General features: G+C 41.2%; 1 protein-coding gene across 16 annotated transcripts in view; it reads left to right on the top strand.

Annotated features, from left to right (window-relative positions):
* The window catches only part of EYA4 (EYA transcriptional coactivator and phosphatase 4), a 276080-nt gene that overhangs the window by 237622 nt on the left and 19273 nt on the right, over window positions 1-19185 (top strand). For all 16 annotated transcript variants that reach the window (XM_019420547.2, XM_053904480.1, XM_053904478.1 and 13 more), the window contains 3 exons: window positions 982-1118; window positions 2483-2566; window positions 18725-18814. In XM_019420547.2, coding sequence (XP_019276092.1) covers window positions 982-1118; window positions 2483-2566; window positions 18725-18814 — 311 coding nt within the window. The remainder of the gene's footprint in view (window positions 1-981; window positions 1119-2482; window positions 2567-18724; window positions 18815-19185) is intronic.

The following is a 19185-nucleotide window of genomic DNA, read 5'->3' as shown; positions in this document are numbered from 1 at the left end:
GTGGTTCGCGGGGACTCTGAGTCAGAGTAGTTTTATCAGAATTTTGGTGAACTGATTATGACAAATCCAGTGTCAGGAAGTGGCGACAAATGTGCTGTCCGTTACTGTCACCATCGGCTACATGTGGCTGTTGAACACTTCCGTGTGGCCAGTACAGGCTGAGGTCTGCTGTAAGTGTAAAATACACACAGGAGTTCAGAGACTTGGTATGAAGAAGGGATTATGTAAAACATGTCATTGATAATTGTTCATATTGGTTACATGCTGAAATGATCCCATTGTGGTTATATTGGGTCAGTTAATATATGTGAACAAAATTAATTCTACATGTTTCTTTACATTTTTTACAGTGGCTTCTAGAAAATTTTAAATTATATATGTGGTTCTATTTGTGGCTCACATTCTCTTGCTTTTGGACAGCACTGTTATGCACTATTCTTTTCAGGAGTACCAGTTTAAAAAGAGAAGATAACAAGCAGATACCTTCTAGGTAGAAAGGCAAGGTCATGGGAAGGATTTTAAACTTGTCTGTGGCCCACAGAAAAGCAAGACATTGGAAGGAAGATAAGAGAGGGTTTAACTAATGGAGCACGATTCAGTTGGGAGTCAAATTTGCAGGTGGAGAGATGGGATTGATCCAGAAGAAGACATCTCCTCCTTTGAGCTCTGACATAAGGAGGTGAGAATAGATATAAATGTAGATAAATATGTGGGTAAGGGTAGGGACAGGGAAGGTGAGGACATACAGAATATAAAACACACTCATGTTTAATAGATCACATAGACTGAAACTACAGGGGATTTGCGTGATCCGGAACATTTTTAACAGAATCGCGATTTTGTCTATTTGGGTTATAAATTTTCTTTGTCATGAGGAGCTTTCTCTGACGTATATGGATTTGTTAAGATAATTAATAACAAGGACTCATACATGATCTAAAAATGAAGTGCTGTTGTTGTTGCAAATCCTGTTATTCCTAGGAGAGTTTGATACCGTGCAGAGCCCCTCCACACCTATCAAAGACCTCGATGAGAGAACTTGCAGGAGTTCTGGGTCAAAGTCCCGAGGAAGAGGCCGGAAAAATAATCCCTCCCCACCTCCTGACAGTGACCTAGAGGTATGCCAACTCACCCTCAAAGAGTGGAATATGATGTTTTATTTTACTGAGGGACATATTCTATACCTTATAGTTCCATAAGGTTTCAAACTTAAAAAAAAAGATATGTTATGAAATGAGTGGACCCCAAGTTTGAGATTTCATCCATTGTAATGGCAAAATTAAAAACACTAACAACTTAAAAAAGATGATACTTTACAAATTCTAGGCCTGAGATAATTACATCTTTTGATTCTAACTGGCCTAAATGGAAATTTAAAGCATAAAGCCATTGTTTGTAGGATGATTTTCTGAGAGACACTCTATTTTGTAGTATTAAGGTAACAAAAGATGTGTATGTGGGTCGATAAAATTTAAAAAGGTAAAATTAATCTGTATGGAAAGGAAAAGTTGTCTTCTGAAAATAGGAAAAGAACAATCATTTGATACATGTTAACATTTTCATATCTGTAAAAGTCTCCCTGTGTCATCTTTTTCTGGTTGAGAGCTCTTTTGAGATATACCCATACTGAGCAGGTTGATTTTTATTATAAAACATCAGGAGAAATTATTCTTAACCATATTATGTTACTTCTTACCCAACCGCAACCTTCAGTTAAGAAAAAAACCTAAATTTCCAGATTTGGTAAAATAAAATAATAGTCATTGTGCCTCTTCAATCATTTCCTTCAGCTGAGTGACAATAGCACATTCCAGTGCCTTCAGGAACCCAGCAGGTGATATAAATGAGTGAACTGGGCCAGGGAGCCAGCAGACTGTGGAGCTTAGGGAACATTGGCCCAGTCTAAGGGGGCCTGCCCGTCACTGCCATGTGAAATGTCAGTCAGCATGATTGTATCTTCCAGTTTCTCCGCTGCCGCTAGAGCCCTGAAGTTTGTGTGAAATCTCCTGAATTTGAAATGCTGATCAATAATTTGAAATCTTTCTAAACCCTGTGCACGCTAAACAACCCATCGGATGGCCTAATCTGACCCGAAGGTCTATACTTTGCGATTTCTGTTTAGGGATCACTCACTGACTTTTTGAAATACTTTAAAAAATTTAGTTCTTTGCATGAATTGAAAAATCTCATGAATCCACCAGGTGAAAGATTAACTTTTTGGGCAAGTAAGTATTTGGAAACATTCATTCAAATTAGGACATTTGACTTTTAAGCTTATGATTACTTGTGTCACTCTCACCCCTCTGGTTTTATAGGGGGGATGCCTGGCAAATTTGGAAAAAAATTTAATGGAGTAGCACAGCTTTTTCTGAAATGGTATTGAGATTATATCCAACAACAACAAAGTCAGATGTGTTCAATTTGTAGAGATTTCTGTTTCCTTAGAATTTGATGATCGTTTGATATTTATTTTTTTCTTCAGCGTGTATTTGTCTGGGACTTGGACGAAACCATCATCGTTTTCCACTCACTGCTCACAGGGTCTTATGCTCAGAAGTATGGCAAGGTAAGGGATCAAGAAATTTTACCCCAAGACACTCGGTTAGAATTTTATCTTGTTCAAAAATCTAGCACAACTTAAATACATTTAAGTTTTTGTTTCAGGCTGTCAAATCTGCTCTTAATTGATTTCCAGTGGCTCATTGTTCTTGGAGGAGAACTGGCGAATTTTACAAAAGTAATTCGAAATTGAATTTGTTTTCTTTCTTCAAGATGCCTTTGGGTTTTCTACATCAAGAGCAAGCTCATTACTCTGACATAATCATCTTAGAAAAATTATTTTGTAAATTAAAATGGGCTTCAATATTATAAAATCATATCTTACTCTCTAATAAGGAAACTTTCAGAACTAAATGTTGCTATAGAATGCCAGTTGAAGTAAGGAAGTAATCTCTTGTCTGAGAGATCCTTTGGATTTAGGAACACCGGTATTTTTTGTAACTTTGAATAAGCATATGAACAGCAAATCACATCCCCCCACACACACACACATTCAGAGACAGATTCCCCTTCCTTCTTTCCTGCCATGCTTTTCACGGTTGGTTGGCTAGCTTCTTAGGACCGCGTTGGTGTTCGCTGTGTAAGTGCCGTGACAAAGATCAGTGTACCTCCAAGGTGCTTGTCAGATGGAAACACAATGGTTCAGGCCATTGCTAGGTGAGTCCCTGACTCTATGGGATTCATATTCTGACCAGAGTCAATTACCATATTCAAAGTTATCTAACTTTGGTTCTTTTAACATATTCTACTTACAGAAATGCCTTCCCTGTGCCTTTATAGTGTCACATTATTTCTCAGGGTCTCACGTCAGCCCAACACACAATTTTTAGCAAGTTTGTCAAGCCTTGCTAGTAATGATGAAATTGCGCTCAAGTGTTTCCTACTTGAAATATACAACTACCGCACTCTTGATGAATCTACGTTGTATGTGACTTTTAGTGTAGGTAATATATGTGACTAAACAGCTACGTAAAGGAACAGTTTTGCTTACCAGCCATATAGAAAAAGAGGTCTTAGCCCCTTTATGACAGTCATCCTCATTAAAAACAGTGGTCTCCAGAGCAGAATGTATGCATATATGCGAGATATACACGAGATGCTTCATTGAAATAAGGAAAGAAAATAGTGTGTATACACACACACGCACGCACACACACATTTTTGTCTTGCAATTTGTATTGTTATATGTTTCATAATGCACATACTTTGTAAATACATGCATTACTATCAATTAAAGAATATGTATATAATATATGAGTAAATTAGCTGTATATAAATTGGGGGTGCACACTCAAAATTCTATTACTGGTAGAGTATACAGTCTAAATAAAGTTTCCAGATAATAATCTAAAGCATTTCTTCTGGAATAGTTTTGGCTTCTGAGGAATACATGGTAAATCCTGCTGAACTGATTGCAATATTTTTATATGGCCAAGTTTCATGTTACATCAATGTTTAAAATAATCTAACTTGAACATACGAATCCAAATAAAGTTCCCTTCAAAATAGTCACCATTAGAGGCTTTACCCAGATATCCATGTTGCTTCCATTGTGTCAGATCAGTGGTGGAACTCATCTTTTGGAATGACCTTGAGATTTTTAAAGTATTTTCCCAGTTCAACTCTTCATCCTTTATGTGGTGGTTTTGACCTTTAAAATAATAGTAAGATCATTTGAACCCCAGGTGATAAATAAGCAGCCTGGTCAAAATGTGACTCTCTCTCTCTCTCTCTCTCTCTCTCTCTCTCTCTCTCTCTATATATATATATATACGTATGTGTATATATATATATATACACATACGTATATGTATGTATACGTATGTATATATATACACATACGTATATGTATGTATACATGCATGTATATATACACATACGTATATGTATGTATACATGCATGTATATATACACATACGTATATGTATGTATACATGCATGTATATATACACATACGTATATGTATGTATACATGCATGTATATATACACATACGTATATGTATGTATACATGCATGTATATATATACATACATATATATGTATATATATATATACATACATATATATATGTATGTATATATGTATGTATATATATGTAGTTTTTTTTTTCTTTTTCTCAAAAATATCATAAAGTTGCACCCATCCCAGAACTGAATATGGACTTCCCTTTGGGATAAGAAGGGGCACCGGTAATGAGGCAGAGAGGGGTGGAGAGCCACAAAAAAAAAAAAAATCTAATAACGAACTGCCTTTCAGGCTGGTTCTGAGAGCAGTTTTAACAGCAAAATTCCCATGCTTCCCTCAGCACTGGTGCATCGTTGAAATAACCGTGTCGCTTCCCTGGACGCCCACCCGGACATGAAGGGCTTACTTCACGCACAAGCTTCGTTATCCTAAAATACTGTCAAAAAGCTTTGTTGGAATACAGAATAGAGACATTTTCTTTTCCTTTCCTTTCTTTTTTTTTTTTTTTAATTCTCAAGTTACTTAACATACAGTTTAGTCTTGACTTCAGGAGTAGAACCCAGTGATTCGTCGTGTACATATAACACCCAGTGCTCATTCCAACATGTGCCCTCTTTAATACCCATCACCCGTGTTCCCCATCCCCATCAACTCTCAGTTTGTTCTCTGTATTTAGGGCTTCTTATGGTTTGCCTCCCTCTCTGTTTTAAATAGCAGAGCTCACAGAAGGTGCGGGGCAAAGTGAGGGGAGGAGGGCAACTAATGTTATTTAGTGCCCCCAGTGTGCCAGGCATTAAGTGTCACAACAGTTGCAAGAGAGAGGTGGTTCTCCCCATCTCTAGAGGAGGAAGCATACTCAGGGAATAAAATATGTGCAAAGTCACACAGCCAGTCAGTGGCAGAGATGACCCAGGACTATTTGACTCCATAGCCCATCTCGTTTCTGCTACAGCACATCACACAGCATACACAATCCATCTGCCATGGATGCAATATGTGACATATACTAAAAAGAGTGAGGACAATTAGTGAGGTACCGTGTAGGTGTTATGTGAGTTCTCCTCAAGTTGAAATAATTTGAGTTATCTTCCCTCAGATGATTGGGATACTTTTTCATCCACGAGTAAAACCTAAGCGGGGCGCCTGGGGGGCTCAGTCGGTTAAGTGCCTGACTTCGGCTCAGGTCATGAACTTGTCGTTGGTGGGTTTGAGCCCCGCATTGGGCTCTGTGCTGTCGGTTCAGAGCCTGGAGACTGCTTCACATTCTGTGTCTCCCTCTCTCTCTGCACCCCCGCTCTTGCTTGCTCTCTCTCTCTCTCCCTCTCTCTCAAAAATACATAAACATTAAAAAAATTAATTTTTTAAAAAAAAAGCAAAACCTAAGAAATGTTCAGTGAAATGGATTGTGGCAGACAGATATCAGTACCTCATGGCAGCACAGAATGGGAAAAGAATCAGGGCACTATTGAAAGTTTAGGGAAGATAACCTTCCATCTGTAAAATACCTACCGTGTGGTAGATGGAGCCTGTATTTGGCATTTCACAAGCAGTAGGGATAATGGTTAAGGACCAGAACCTTCGAGTTAAATAAACTTGACTTTGAAAACCCAGTGCTGATGCTTGTAGCTCTCTGATCTCAGGCAAATTACTTAATCCCTCAGCCTCAATTTCTGTAAAATGGGAAAAGTACTGCCTGTCGTGAATAAGAATTAAAGAGAAAACATGTTTAAAGGACTTAGCAGGACAGTTGGCATGAATTAACACTCAAAAAAATTGTGATTGATCGCTTTCGCAATTGTTATCCCACTTAATTCTCTGGAAGACTCTGCTGGAACTTCTTGTGATCCAGGTCGGATGGATGCAGAAACCCAGGGCTATGAGGGGTCGGGAAACTTGACCGAGGGCACAAAATGATAAATGCTGTTGCATCTACTGGAAACCTGGTCCGTCTTATGGCTATGTCCTTGCATTTTTACACTCTTCTCACAGGAGGGGAGCCTGTTGGAACTGACCGTGTCGAATAGTTTTACTCAGGACAATTTAAGGAAATTAAAAGAAAAATTTGTTTAAGGCTCTATTTTTTCTCATCAAAATGAAAACACCCTTCCTGAATTTCATGCAAAACAACTTAGATGACCCTATTTATTGAATTATTATTTATATTTTTCTAAAAGGCATTTGATCGTTGACATTTTTCTTAACATCAGAGGAAATTGGCATGGTCTGTTGGCCAGGAAGACAATAATAGCTTGGCATATCGAGAAATAGCTAAATAAGGGATATTAGGTCAGACCCATCTTTTGAAGCTGGAGACCACACACAGCTCAGGGGTCATTCAGAGGGGACCAAGAGGGCTTTGGGGAGCTTCAACCTCACCACACACCACAAGTGAAAATGGGGACACGAGGGACTGTATTCATCTAACAAATATTTACTTACCACAAGGCAGACCCGCATCCTGCTCTCAGGGAGCTTACAAGCAAACAAAATCATTGCAGATAGTGATAACTGCTGTGAAGACAATGAACCTGGGTCATGTAGAGAGTGGCCTGGGGGAGGAGGGGCTGACCCTGGAGGTGATGATGCTGAGACCTGAATTTCAAGAAGGAGCTAGCTATGCAGATGTCGGGGGAAGGGGAGAACAGGGAGGAGCATTCCAAGCAGAGGGCACAGGAGGGCCCTGCCACAGGAAGAGTCTTCCACTGTTCCAGGAATATGAACAAGTGTGGCTGGAAGGTTGTAAACCAGGGAGGGACTGACCCAGGGTAAGAACAGAGTGGTGAGCAGGGGGCCGTGTCACGTGTCATCTCCGGCAAGGCACTGGGGATTTATTCTAGGTGCAGCGTGTTGGAGGGTTTTGGGCTGAGTGGGCACATGATGGTTTAGAACTGGCTGCTGTGTGGAGAGCAGGCTTCTGAGCAGTAAGTAAGAAGTGGTAGGGGCTTAGACTGGAACAGTGTTTCTCGAACGTGTGTGTGAGTCACCATAAACCCACAGGACTTGTTAAGCACAGATGGCTGCGTCCCACGCCCAGAATTTCTGATTCTGTAGGTCTGGGCGGTGGGGGGTCGGCCCAAGATTTTGCATTTGGAATAAACATCCACTGAAGCTGATGAGCCATGCTTTAAGAACCACTAGAATAGAGTATTTCCCCAACTTTTTTTCTTGCAAAAATGAGATCTGAAACATGTTAATTGATAGTCTTTGTGGATAGGCTGATGGCCAAAAAGATGTAAGGAATACCTGCATTTGATGGTCGCGTCATCGTGTTAGAGGTCTTGAGGTGTTCTACAGTTGAGAATCCTTTGTAACCGGGTTTAATTCCTCAGTGCCCCAGTGTCTTCAGTAATGACCTTGAGGACCGAGGACTGAAATGAGGTCACACTGGTGATTCGCTGACAATTCAGAAGGACTTTGCACTGCTAATAGCAAAAGTGAACAGGGCCATTATTTCCGCAGAGCAAAAAACAACCCTGCTTCTACCTAACGGTTGTCTAAGCTTGAAATTGTCAATGTCTTCGGTCCTTTTCATTTGTTACGTGAATCTCGTTTCCGCAGCACACGTTTTTAGAGTGTAACATTTTTGTCGGACAGTAATTTTTCAGTTCTTCTAGCCTGAGAATCCTTTGTGCACAAACTATGTCACACCGAGCATCTTTGTATCAATACAAAGGCAGACCTGCTCTAGGTAAAATGTAGATGTTGAGGGGCTGGAGAAGCTGCACTTTTCTCATGTAGCCTATCCTTTCCCACTGTTCTCAGTCACCCCAGAGTGGTTTGCAGGGTCCTGGGTGCTGCTCAGAACACAGTGCTATAAGGCAGTAATCCAGCTGAAGGAGCATCCGGCTGGAAGTTAGAAGGAAATCCTGTTCTGGATGTGCCTTAGGAAGTCATTTCACCTGTGAGCCTGTTCCATCTGAAAACGGTTATAATCCGTTTCCTTCCTGGGGTTACCGGATGGATTAAATGAGATAATGTACATGTATAAAAGTAACACTTGGCTCTGAAAGCTGTCATCCACATCCTAGGCCAGAGGAACTTAAACAAAAATACACACCGTTTCCCCCAACTGAGAAATGACTAAGGGCAGTTATTTCTGGACACACAGAGGTCAGTGTTTGTATGAAGCGGTGTTATAGTGGCCTCAAAAATAGCGAGCTGGGAGCTGGAAACGTAAGTGCCAGAGATAGGAAATCATGTCCTGACATAGCCACACCTACCCACCTACCTACTTACCTCTCTTTCTGTCACCCATAAAAAATAAGTACCATTTTTGAATTCTTGGTATGTGCCTGACATTTTGCCCCGTGTCCCTGTTAAATGCATTATCTCCTTCACTTTCATCATCACCCTGTGTGGTTAGTACTGTGTCACATAGCCCGTAAGTGGCACGGCTAGTCAGAACCCACATCTCTCTGACACATTCTTAATTTCTGCTTTCTTTTGGTCTCATGTTTTTTTTTTTTAACGTTTATTTATTTTTGAGACAGAGAGAGACAGAGCATGAACAGGGGAGGAGCAGAGAGAGAGAGAGGGAGACACAGAATCTAAAACAGGCTCCAGGCTCTGAGCTGTCAGCACAGAGCCCGACGCGGGGCTCGAACTCACAGACCGTGAGATCATGACCTGAGCCGAAGTCGGACACTTAACCGACCAAGCCACCCAGGCGCCCCGGTCTCATGTTTTTTTTTCCCCCCCACCACCTATAAAAATAAAATGCATGTTAACCTACTAATTTAGGAATGCCCTTTTACTCATAAATTGCCCTGTGTAACTAACTTTTGCATATGAATTTAAAAAACCTTCTGGAAAATCCTAGTTCCATGTATAAATAAATAATATTGTGAATTTTCCAAGGATCTTCCTTAAAACCGCCATCACTTTTTGACTGTGTTCAGTTGTCAGCCACTCTCTTCCCAAGCAGAACAGTTCCTTCGTATTTACCTCGATGGCGGGTGAGATATGTGGGTGTTTCAGTTCTGCTACTGATGAAGCTGATGATGGGCTTTACAGCAGAGCACCTGTTGGCCTGTATAGTTTTTGCCAGAAACTCCAGATAGGAGTTTGTAAATTTGGCAGGACATGGACAGGGAATCATCTCATCCATCATCTGTTAGAGTTTGTAAAGATTGTTCCTATTCTCTATTTGCATATATTATCTTACTTGATCAACTGTAGTAATCCCTCTTCTTTGGAGGAGGGGTGCAGGGAGGGATGTAGGGATTTGATTCACTTTGGAGCGTTAATGTGGCACGCGCTATGAAACCATAATTCTCTAGAGTTATTCCATAGAATGGAGGAGGATGCAGAGGAAGTAGCCCAAGTCAGGGAAAAGACTGGAAGAAAAGTGAACAGTTGCCTTGTATTGTAAAATTGAAATTCAGGCTTCCCGAACTACTTGAGCATTGTAGGCAACATTTTATATAAGAGCAGCACTGGGGAAATAATATGGCCATCAATACAAATCAGTTGGTTATTTTTATATTAAACTGTGTACACACACTTACATAGAAAGATTTCTGAAATGGCACCAGCTAAATTTTAGGAGAGTCACGAAGATAAATATTGACTTATGTTCATGCCAACTAAGGACAAGCAACATGATTTAAAAGAAAGTGATTAGAATTAAGTGTTGGCGCCATGGATTGGAGGCCACCCTAAGGGCAGTGTTAACCCCAGTGTAGGTTACCCTCTCTCTCGGGATAATGGTTAGTGCATCCTGGCTTTGGAGGGAGAATGAACCTGGCTTTGAATTCTAGCTCTCCCTCCCACTATGATGTGATTTTGGTAGCTTATTTAAGCTTCGGAAGCCTCGGTGACCTTCCATATAAAAAAGGGAGAATAGTAAAATTAATAATGTGATTAGGAAGGATTAGTTAGTTGATGCATTAAAAGTCACCACATTGCCTACCACAGGATAAACATTCAGTCTATAGTGTAACCTACTTCATCTGGTTTCAAGGAAATCTGTATATTGGGAAGCTGAATTTGGGGAAAACTGAATGTTTTCTAAAGAAATTTGCATAGGGCACCTGGGTAACTTGTTCGGTTAAGCGCCCAACTTCAGCCCAGGTCATGATCTCACGGCTTGTGAGTTCAAGCCCCGTGTAGGGGCTCTGTGCTGATAGCTCGGAGCCTGGAGCCTGCTTCAGATTCTGTCTCTCTCTCTCTCTCTCTCTCTCTCTCTCTCTCTCTCTCTCTGCCCCTCCCCTGCTTGTGCTCTTTCTCACTCTCTCTCTCTCAAAAATAAATAAACATTAAAAAAAAAGAAATTTGCATATATTTATATCCGTTGTTTTATCTCATAATGTGAGATACTCGGCTTGTTGTAGGAAAGTGGAGGCACATACGAAGAGAGTGAGTACAGAATTTGCAAGCCTCAAAAATTCGATAGTGTGTTACATGATTGCTCACAGTGTGTGTATTTGGGTGTACATATGTGTACGTGAATAGCGTGTACGTAATTATGGTACATGTGTATATATATAAGTAACACCAAGTCAGAGACTATGACATTTCTCAGACTCTGTCATAGGGAGTTTGAGCGACAGTTCTGCCTACTAACTCCTCTTGCAGAGCTCTGCATTACTCTTCTGTTGAGTATATGTTCCCTTCAGAGAATTGTTTTTTCTATTGGATTCAGTGGCTCATAAGTAGCCAAACACTGCGCTCACCTTTATTGAGGACCAGCCTTACCAAGTTATTGCTAGGAGTACATGAGAAAAGGGAAAGATCTTGAAGGAACACCACATTTACTCACTTGAAACTAATATACCAGAAAGATGAGTGGTAATCAGTTTCTTAGAAACAGAATCTTCTAGAGGAGCCTTCTATAACTCCCTTGAAAGTTTAGTCCCTGTTTATGATCTCAGTTTATAATCTCGTTCAGTCTCACATCTTGAGGAGGGGGAGAGGACAGATTAGATTATTAACATCCCTTAAATTTCCTTAAATCGGCAACTGTCCATTTTCTAGGTTCACATCTCGCCTCTCTTCTCTACAACCTTCCTCTCATGTACCCCTCACCTTTCCCCGCCGAGTCTAGAAGCCGCCTCTGTTGGGTGTGTTCGCTGTCGTCTCTCCCCTCCTCTCTGCTGTCAGTCCTGAGCTTCCCAGCTCACCCTCCCGTGGCCATTCTCACCAACTTGATTACTTCCTTCCCACCCGGTTGCTATGCTATGTACTACAAAAGTAATGCTATACTGTTTTTGTATCTACAAGTACTTATGGCATATGATTGGCGACAAGGGCCAAAGATAATAAAAATTAAACAAATCTCATTGATCCAGAGTCTCCACAATAGCAATAGTATAGCATAGCAGCTGTAAGCATCGCATGTTACTACTGCTGTAATCCCCCTTGAAGTGTATGTATTCTGTCCTTAGTTTAACAGATTTGGGTGAGCTTTACTCAATCGGATTCTCTTCTAATTGCAACAGAGTTGGCAGTGGTAGATAAACGGCGTGATGCCTCCATCGTGGCTTCTGATGGCTTACTATTGACTACTGTTCAATTACAGATATGTTGCTTACATCAAACCCTTGGATTTTGGACAAACCCTCTTAATCAGAGCAAAAGAATAGCTAGTTTTTCCCTTTTACCAGCTCCTTAGCAGGGATCTGGCCACGTGACTAAGAGTCACAATGGGCCATTTGGTCGCTAAAGTTAAGTCCACAGGTAATCTTTATGGAAGTGAACTGGAGCAACCGGCATTCTACTCAGTGATCAGACTGACTCAGGTCTTAGGGTCCTTTGGAGGCAACCCAGAGACTTAACTCTTGGGAAACCAGATGATCATACCAGCTGTGGTCTTCCTACCGTCCCAGATCTTCATGGGCGTTCTTAGATCCGTGCTTCTTAAATATTAATATGTGTATGAGTCCCTTGGCGATCTTTTCAAACTACAAATTCTGCCTCCATACGTTTGAGCAGCAAGGTGCTAATCTGTTGATTTTGTCTCACTTGTACATCGGAATCACTGGAGAGCTTTGAAATTACTGATGCATAAGATCTCACCTCTGAAAAGAGGATTTCATTGGTGTGTGAGGTATGATGTGGGCAGTGGGAGTTTTAAACAGGTGTTTCTCATGTGTGGTCAAGTTTGAGAGCCTCTGGGTTTAGACCATCATCCCGGCAGCCCAAGATGTCCCTGGAACCCCACTTTTGCATAAAGCCTTGCTATTCTTATCCTTCTTTTTCTGCATCAGACTCACGTTGCAAAAAACCCCACCCAACTCTCTACTTGTGTCTCAAAAGCTGCTTGTGACCACAGATCTCAAGTAGACCCAACTCTCTTGGGTTCATTAACTCTTCCGGCTGGCTGTTTCAAACCTTCTCTCTCCTCAGACCTTCAAAGCTGCCCCTCCCCTCAATTCTGCACAAAACCCCCCTCCCTGGGGGGAAAAAAAAAACAAAATGAAAGATTGAAAAAAATTGCTTCACCTTCACACCATAGGCATATTCTCTGCCTTCTCCGCTCATGTCCTGCATCCAGACCTCGTACTTACCCAATAAATCCACTCCGGAAACAGCTTCTTTGGTGCCTGAGTCCCCAGTGCCCCACTCTTCTGGATTATTCTCTTTGTCATATTTCATGCTGTAATAGTACCATCACCAGAAGAGCCTCTGGAGCCCATTTTCCAGTTGCCGCCTTCTTTCCCGGCTTGTCCCTTCAGGTCTGAGAAATAACCTTGCCAGATTCCTGGTTTATCGTGCTGGGGCTTCTCACCTGTGTCTGAAACCAGTTGAGCACTTCCTCTTTTTTTTTTTTTTAAGTTTCTTTATTTATTTATTTTGATGGGGGGCGGGGAGGAGGGGCAGAGAGAGGGAGAGAGGGGATCCCAAGCACACCCCACACTGTTAGCACAGAGGCTGACATGGGGCTCGAACTCATGAACTGCGAGATGATGACCTGAGCCCAAGTCAGGAGTCAGGCACTTAACTAACTGAGCCACCACCCACCCCAAGCACTCCCTCTTTCTTCAAATGTTTGCTCCACTCCACTTTCCTGACCTGGGTTCCTCTGCCGCACACGGCTCCACACACGGACTTACTCTCACCTCCGCACCTGCTCTCTTCCTCTTCTCTGCATGGCTGGTTTCGTCACCCTCTTCAGGTTGTTACCCTCCACTGTTACCTCCTGAGAAAGGCCTTCCCTGAACTTCATTTTAATGAGCCATCACTACCCATCCCCAGAGCCTTCTGCATCAGCTGACCCTGATTATTTTTTTTTAGCCACCCGACATGCTGTATATTTATTTGGATTTTGTCTGTTAGGTAGCTCATCCACGAATAATATTAATCCCACAAGGGCCGAAACTTTGCTTAGTCGATTCTCTGCTCTGCTCTCTGCCCAGAATGTGAACATAGTAGACACTCAGTGAATATGTGTTAACGAAATGGATGTTCCTGAGACCATTCTCCCGTTCCCCTTGAGAACTCTTTTTTTTTTTTTTAATGTTTATTTATTTTTGAGAGAGATAGACACAGCGCCAGCAGGGAGGGGCAGAGAGAGAGGAAGACACAGAATCTGAAGCAGGCTCCCGGCTCTGAGCTGTCAGCACAGAGCCCGACGCGGGGCTTGAACTCACGAGGCCTGAGATCATGACCTGAGCCGAAATCGGCGCTCAAACCGACTGAGCCACCTCCCCATCTCCCCTGCCGCCCGGAGAACCCTTCAGCCCACCGCCTGTCCGTCATGGAGAAACATGTCAATCGAAAAATATTCCTTCCGCTTCATGACCGAGTTTCATTTCATCCCTTGTCACTGATTAGAAGAGTTCATGCGTCCTCACGAACCCACAAGTTGTCCCTACCTTAGTTCATAGCACTAGTGTTCTTCCTTCTTCTGCGGTGAATTTGCACATATCCTCTGCCTCTGTGCCCACAAGTCTACAAATGTGCATCCTGTCCCAAAGGAATAACTGTTCCAAGAGCTTTGGTTCTTTTAAAAAAAAAAAAAAAACTCCCTGTTTCTTTAAAAATACATAATTGCTGCCTCTCCTGAGATATTTTTACATTGTGTCCCTAGAGGAGGGATTCCAGCTGATGGCCCAGTGCAGGGCAGAGGCCCCGAGACAGACAGTCTGGCTCCAATTTATGCTCTGTGCTAACATGGCTAATAGGCATTAGTATTTTGATACAGAGAAGTGCCGTACTTGATCCTGACTTGGTTAAATACTGGTAACATCTGGCTTAGAATCACACATTTAAGGGCCAAGAGTTATTCATTTTCTTCATCCTCCCTCCCTCCCTCTCTCTCTCTCTCCCTGCCTTTCTCTCTCTCTCCCTCTCTCCCTTAAAATGTCTTGGGAATAGTTTAAGTATTTTCATAGAGCAGTACACAGAGTAAACTGGCAGGAGTTCAGTTTGCACCATGTTAAACTCTGCTGTAGACACTTGGAACCTACTGGAATTGTTATAGATGTCTAATATGTATCAGGGCTTCCACAAAACCCTGCGAGTGCCCTTATTATCCTGCTTTCCCCATCACTTCATTTCAGACCCTAAACTCAGCACGCACTACAGTTAAACTTAAAAGAGGCAGTAACTCTTGATTCATAAGGTGCCCATAATTCCACAAACATCTAATGAAAATGAGCAAACATCTCTGTATAAAACTTGGGTTCAGTCCAGAAGTATGTTTAACTCTCAAATGCCTGGTAAAACCACGGAATTTCTGGCTCTGGCAGCCCCTTCGCAGTAGTCTGGCAAAGCAGAGCGTGCCCGCCATTACGAAGATCCTGCTAAGGCTCCCTCCACCAAATCGCTGGTCATCTTTCCTGGATTCTTACGTCTGGGAGCTCCTTAGCTGGAAAAATGGGGTCCTGTAATCTGCAGTGACTTAGTAAGCTGCAGGGGGTGGGGGCGGGAAGCTCGATATTTGAAAGTAAGCCCTCACTAAACATTCTCTTAGAAACAAGATCAACACTTCTTACAGACATGGTTTTCCTTGGCTCGTGACATGACTGTCCCTCGCCCATCTGCGCCAAGCCTTTGGCATGGCTGATGCAATAGCCCCCCCCCCCCCCCCCCCCCCCCCCCCCCGCCTTTCAACAGGCCTCGTTCTCTGGAAACCTTAGTAAAATACAGCGAGTTCACACCCGGCAAATCTCACACCTAAACTTTCCCAGCGAACAAATGATATTTTGCCAAAATGCCTACTAAGTCCTGGCCCTAGTAGAGTGTCATGTGGAATCCCCCATAGCCTGAAACCCAGTGCACAGCTCCTTCTCGTGCCGTGGGGTTGCATTCCTCCAGGGGGGTGCTCAAATCAAGTTTTCATCATACCATACGGTATGCTTACTTGTTAGAGAATTCTTGTTGGTTTTTTTAAAAATTGTGTTCGCATGCTTATCAGATGCCCAAAATGCATTCTTCATGGATTTGCCTATCATGGGTAGCGTAGAGAGTTATGTACTTCAGAAGCGTGGAATCAATGAAAGTAGCAATCAAAGAGGAACAGTATGTTTTCTCCCAGCCCCATAAATCTGATCTATAAGTGCAAAGAATGTGAGACATGAATATAAGAAATTCAGTCATTTCATTTAAAACTTAAAAAAGAAAAATCGCCAAATCATAGAAGAGTTTAACCAACCGAGTCTCCAGACGGAAAGCCTTTTAAATAGGACATTTCTGAATCCCCATCTGAAATATATATCTTTAGGGCAGTAATCATCAGAAACATAATGGAGTAGTGTGGAGTTCAGTTTTATTGTCTTGCATCAGTGAACATTCCTCAAAAGCAGAGAGCGTCACTAATGGAATTATATGTTTTCATGCTATAATTACATTTGATTTTTCCTGATATTTCTATAGACTTTTTTGTTCATGGTCCCATGACTAGACAGAATATTTACAAGTTTTCCATCCTCAGCCTACCCCAAAAGAGAGTCGGAGACTAGAAATAGGAATTTCTGACCAGAAAAAGACAAATATATAGTTTGAAAAACAATTCAGCCTTCAGGGGTTTTCTTTCAACAACAAAAAACATGAACAACCACAACAGAAATAAGGAAAAAGAAGAACTCTATACTTGAAGGGAACAGCAAGAGATCCTTCTGAGTTCCGAAACTCCTTGAGACACGAACTGGGCACTCCCTGTATCTGTTTTTGTTCTTGAACGAATATTTGTTGGAGCCAATGGAATTTATTTGGTGTTTGGGTATGCCATTCCAAACAATCCTATCACTGGAAGAGAAATGAACCTAGCAGTCGAATCCGACTGACTGGAGGACGCAATACCCAAATGCCATCAAGTATGTGAAGAGTGAACATCTGTTTTTGAGAGGAGAGTATCTAACTATGAAATCCACAGAAATCTCCAAGGATTTGGATTCTCTCCAAGGAAGAGATACAAACAATTAGAAAATTGTGTTGACATCCAGCATATTCTGACCGCCCTGTCTTCATCTTTTCCCACCTCAAGTCTCTGCTTTGCTCAGCACACCTCAGTGACCTCTTTGTTTCTTACGACTCAGTTCCTGTTCTCTAGGTTTTAATCACTACAATATATGAAGCTGACACTCACTTCAAATATGTTTACTCTAGGGTTTCCTCCTCAAAGCATTATGGAAGGGAGTATAGGCAGACAATTGGTTGTTGCAGAGGAGGAGTGGAAAGAGGAAGGGCTAATACTGCTAAGTTTAGGGGTGTATATGAATCCGGCTTGGCCTGTTGGGTTGCTCATCCTTATCATAAATTGAAGTCAAGTTAGCATTAATTTCCCCAGGTCTAAATACATTTTTTGAAATGCCATTTATTAGAACATTGAAAACACAAGTTTGGTTCTCTCTCCTCAAATCCCTACAATCTGGCTCCTAGCCCAGCCACTCAACCCAAATCACCCTCTAAAGTCTTCCAAAATAACTTCTCAGCCAAAACCAACAGTATCCTTCTAGACTTGTCAGCTTTATTCGAAACCATATTCTTCTCCCTGTTAATACCCATTCTGGCCTCAAATTCTGAGGATTTGTCCCTTCCAGGATTTTGTTTTCTGTGTCTCCAGAGTCATACCTAACCTATAGCAGTTCTCCTTTAGAGATCATTGCAACCTCGATCATTTCTTTCTTTCTTTCTTTCTTTCTTTCTTTCTTTCTTTCTTTCTTTCTCTGTTTTCTTTCTTTCTTTCTTTCTTTCTTTCTTTCTTTCTTTCTTTCTTTCTTTCTTCTTTCTTTCTTTCTTTCTTTCTCTCTTCTTTCTTTCTTTCTCTCTCTCTTCTTTCTTTCTTTCTTTCTTTCTTTCTTTCTTTCTTTCTTTCTTTTCTCTAAGCACAATGTCTGTACATGAATTACTTCCCTAGCCCTAGCCCTAAACTCTCCTTACTTTTTAAAGTCTTCCACCTCCAATGCTAGGCTTTAAACTATAGTTAATCATGGGAAAGTACCAACTGTGGTCTAGGGTCTGAGCTTCTTGCTGCTGTGTAATATCTTGGTTTCTGTAAACGAGAATTAAGTCACTTGTCTTCTTACTAACCCCTTACTTTCATTAAACTCCTAAAGGTATATATTTTCTACTTAGATTACTTTTACTGAGTTAATGTTCCTTTAGTTATCCTTGACCCTACCCTCTTAATCTCTAGTCAGATTCAGGTTAGACCAAACCATATGCATATCCAAATAAATATTGATCTATATTGTAGATCAAACACAATTAATATTTAAGGGGTGGTTTTACCATGGGTCACCCGCTCTTCCTGGTCCACCTTCAGACAACAGTGTCTGCTCCAGCCCTACAGACATCCGGAAGTCCTATTTTTCTCCCTTTCCTACTTATTACCTGTTATTCTTAAAGGAATGTCCTTTCCTCTTCTGTACAAGTCTGCTCCATTCTTCAGTACCCCATCCAGGTATCTTTCTCCAAAAGACTCTCCATGGAGTATGTGTAAACTGGGTCCTATCAACTAGTTTGCTTCCTTCCTCCTCCTCAGATACATATAGATGTACATGAAAATATATTCTAAGTTGTCTTCATGTGTGTATGAATTTCTGTAAATTCACAAATGTAGCTGTATATTTAGTGTGGCTTGGATTATCCTTTGGAAAGGTACCCTTTTTAGATAATTGGGAAATATTTTGGATCCTAGGTAAAAATCCATACAGTCTACCCACCCCACCACCCACAACAATATGCACTTAGAATATTCTTGATAATAACTAGTCACTGAAATTTTACCTCATTGGATGTATTTTTCCTTTTCAGGATCCCCCCATGGCTGTAACTCTTGGACTCCGAATGGAGGAAATGATTTTTAATCTTGCTGATACACATTTATTTTTTAATGATTTAGAGGTAAGAATTTAAAAAGGTAGGAACTGTCGTATCCAACCGTTAAAATGTTTAGATGGTTTCTATACACGCAGATAACTTCGAGAAATCTAAAAAAAAAAAAAAAAAAAAAAAAATTAGCTCAAGAGAATAGTAAAAGTTTCTGTCAAGAGGAAAATGTATATACAAATATAAACAAAAGCTAAATTGCATTAATTAATTATGCCTATGTACTGGCACATGTTTAAAACAAAAATATCTCAGAAGGGGAGGTCTGTCTGCTTTGCTGTCTCATACTATACAACCCATTTGATACCTTCCCCATCAGCATTTGCTTTTCCAGGCTACTGTTCACGTTAATCGCTGGACAACAGCCATAGATATTAAGTTTTGTA

The sequence above is a fragment of the Panthera pardus genome, unplaced genomic scaffold (assembly GCF_024362965.1).
Source record: "Panthera pardus isolate Hobbes unplaced genomic scaffold, ASM2436296v1 HiC_scaffold_17, whole genome shotgun sequence".
NCBI lineage: Eukaryota > Metazoa > Chordata > Mammalia > Carnivora > Felidae > Panthera > Panthera pardus.
Note: the sequence above shows the minus strand (reverse complement) of the source record. Positions and strands in the feature narration are given on the sequence as shown.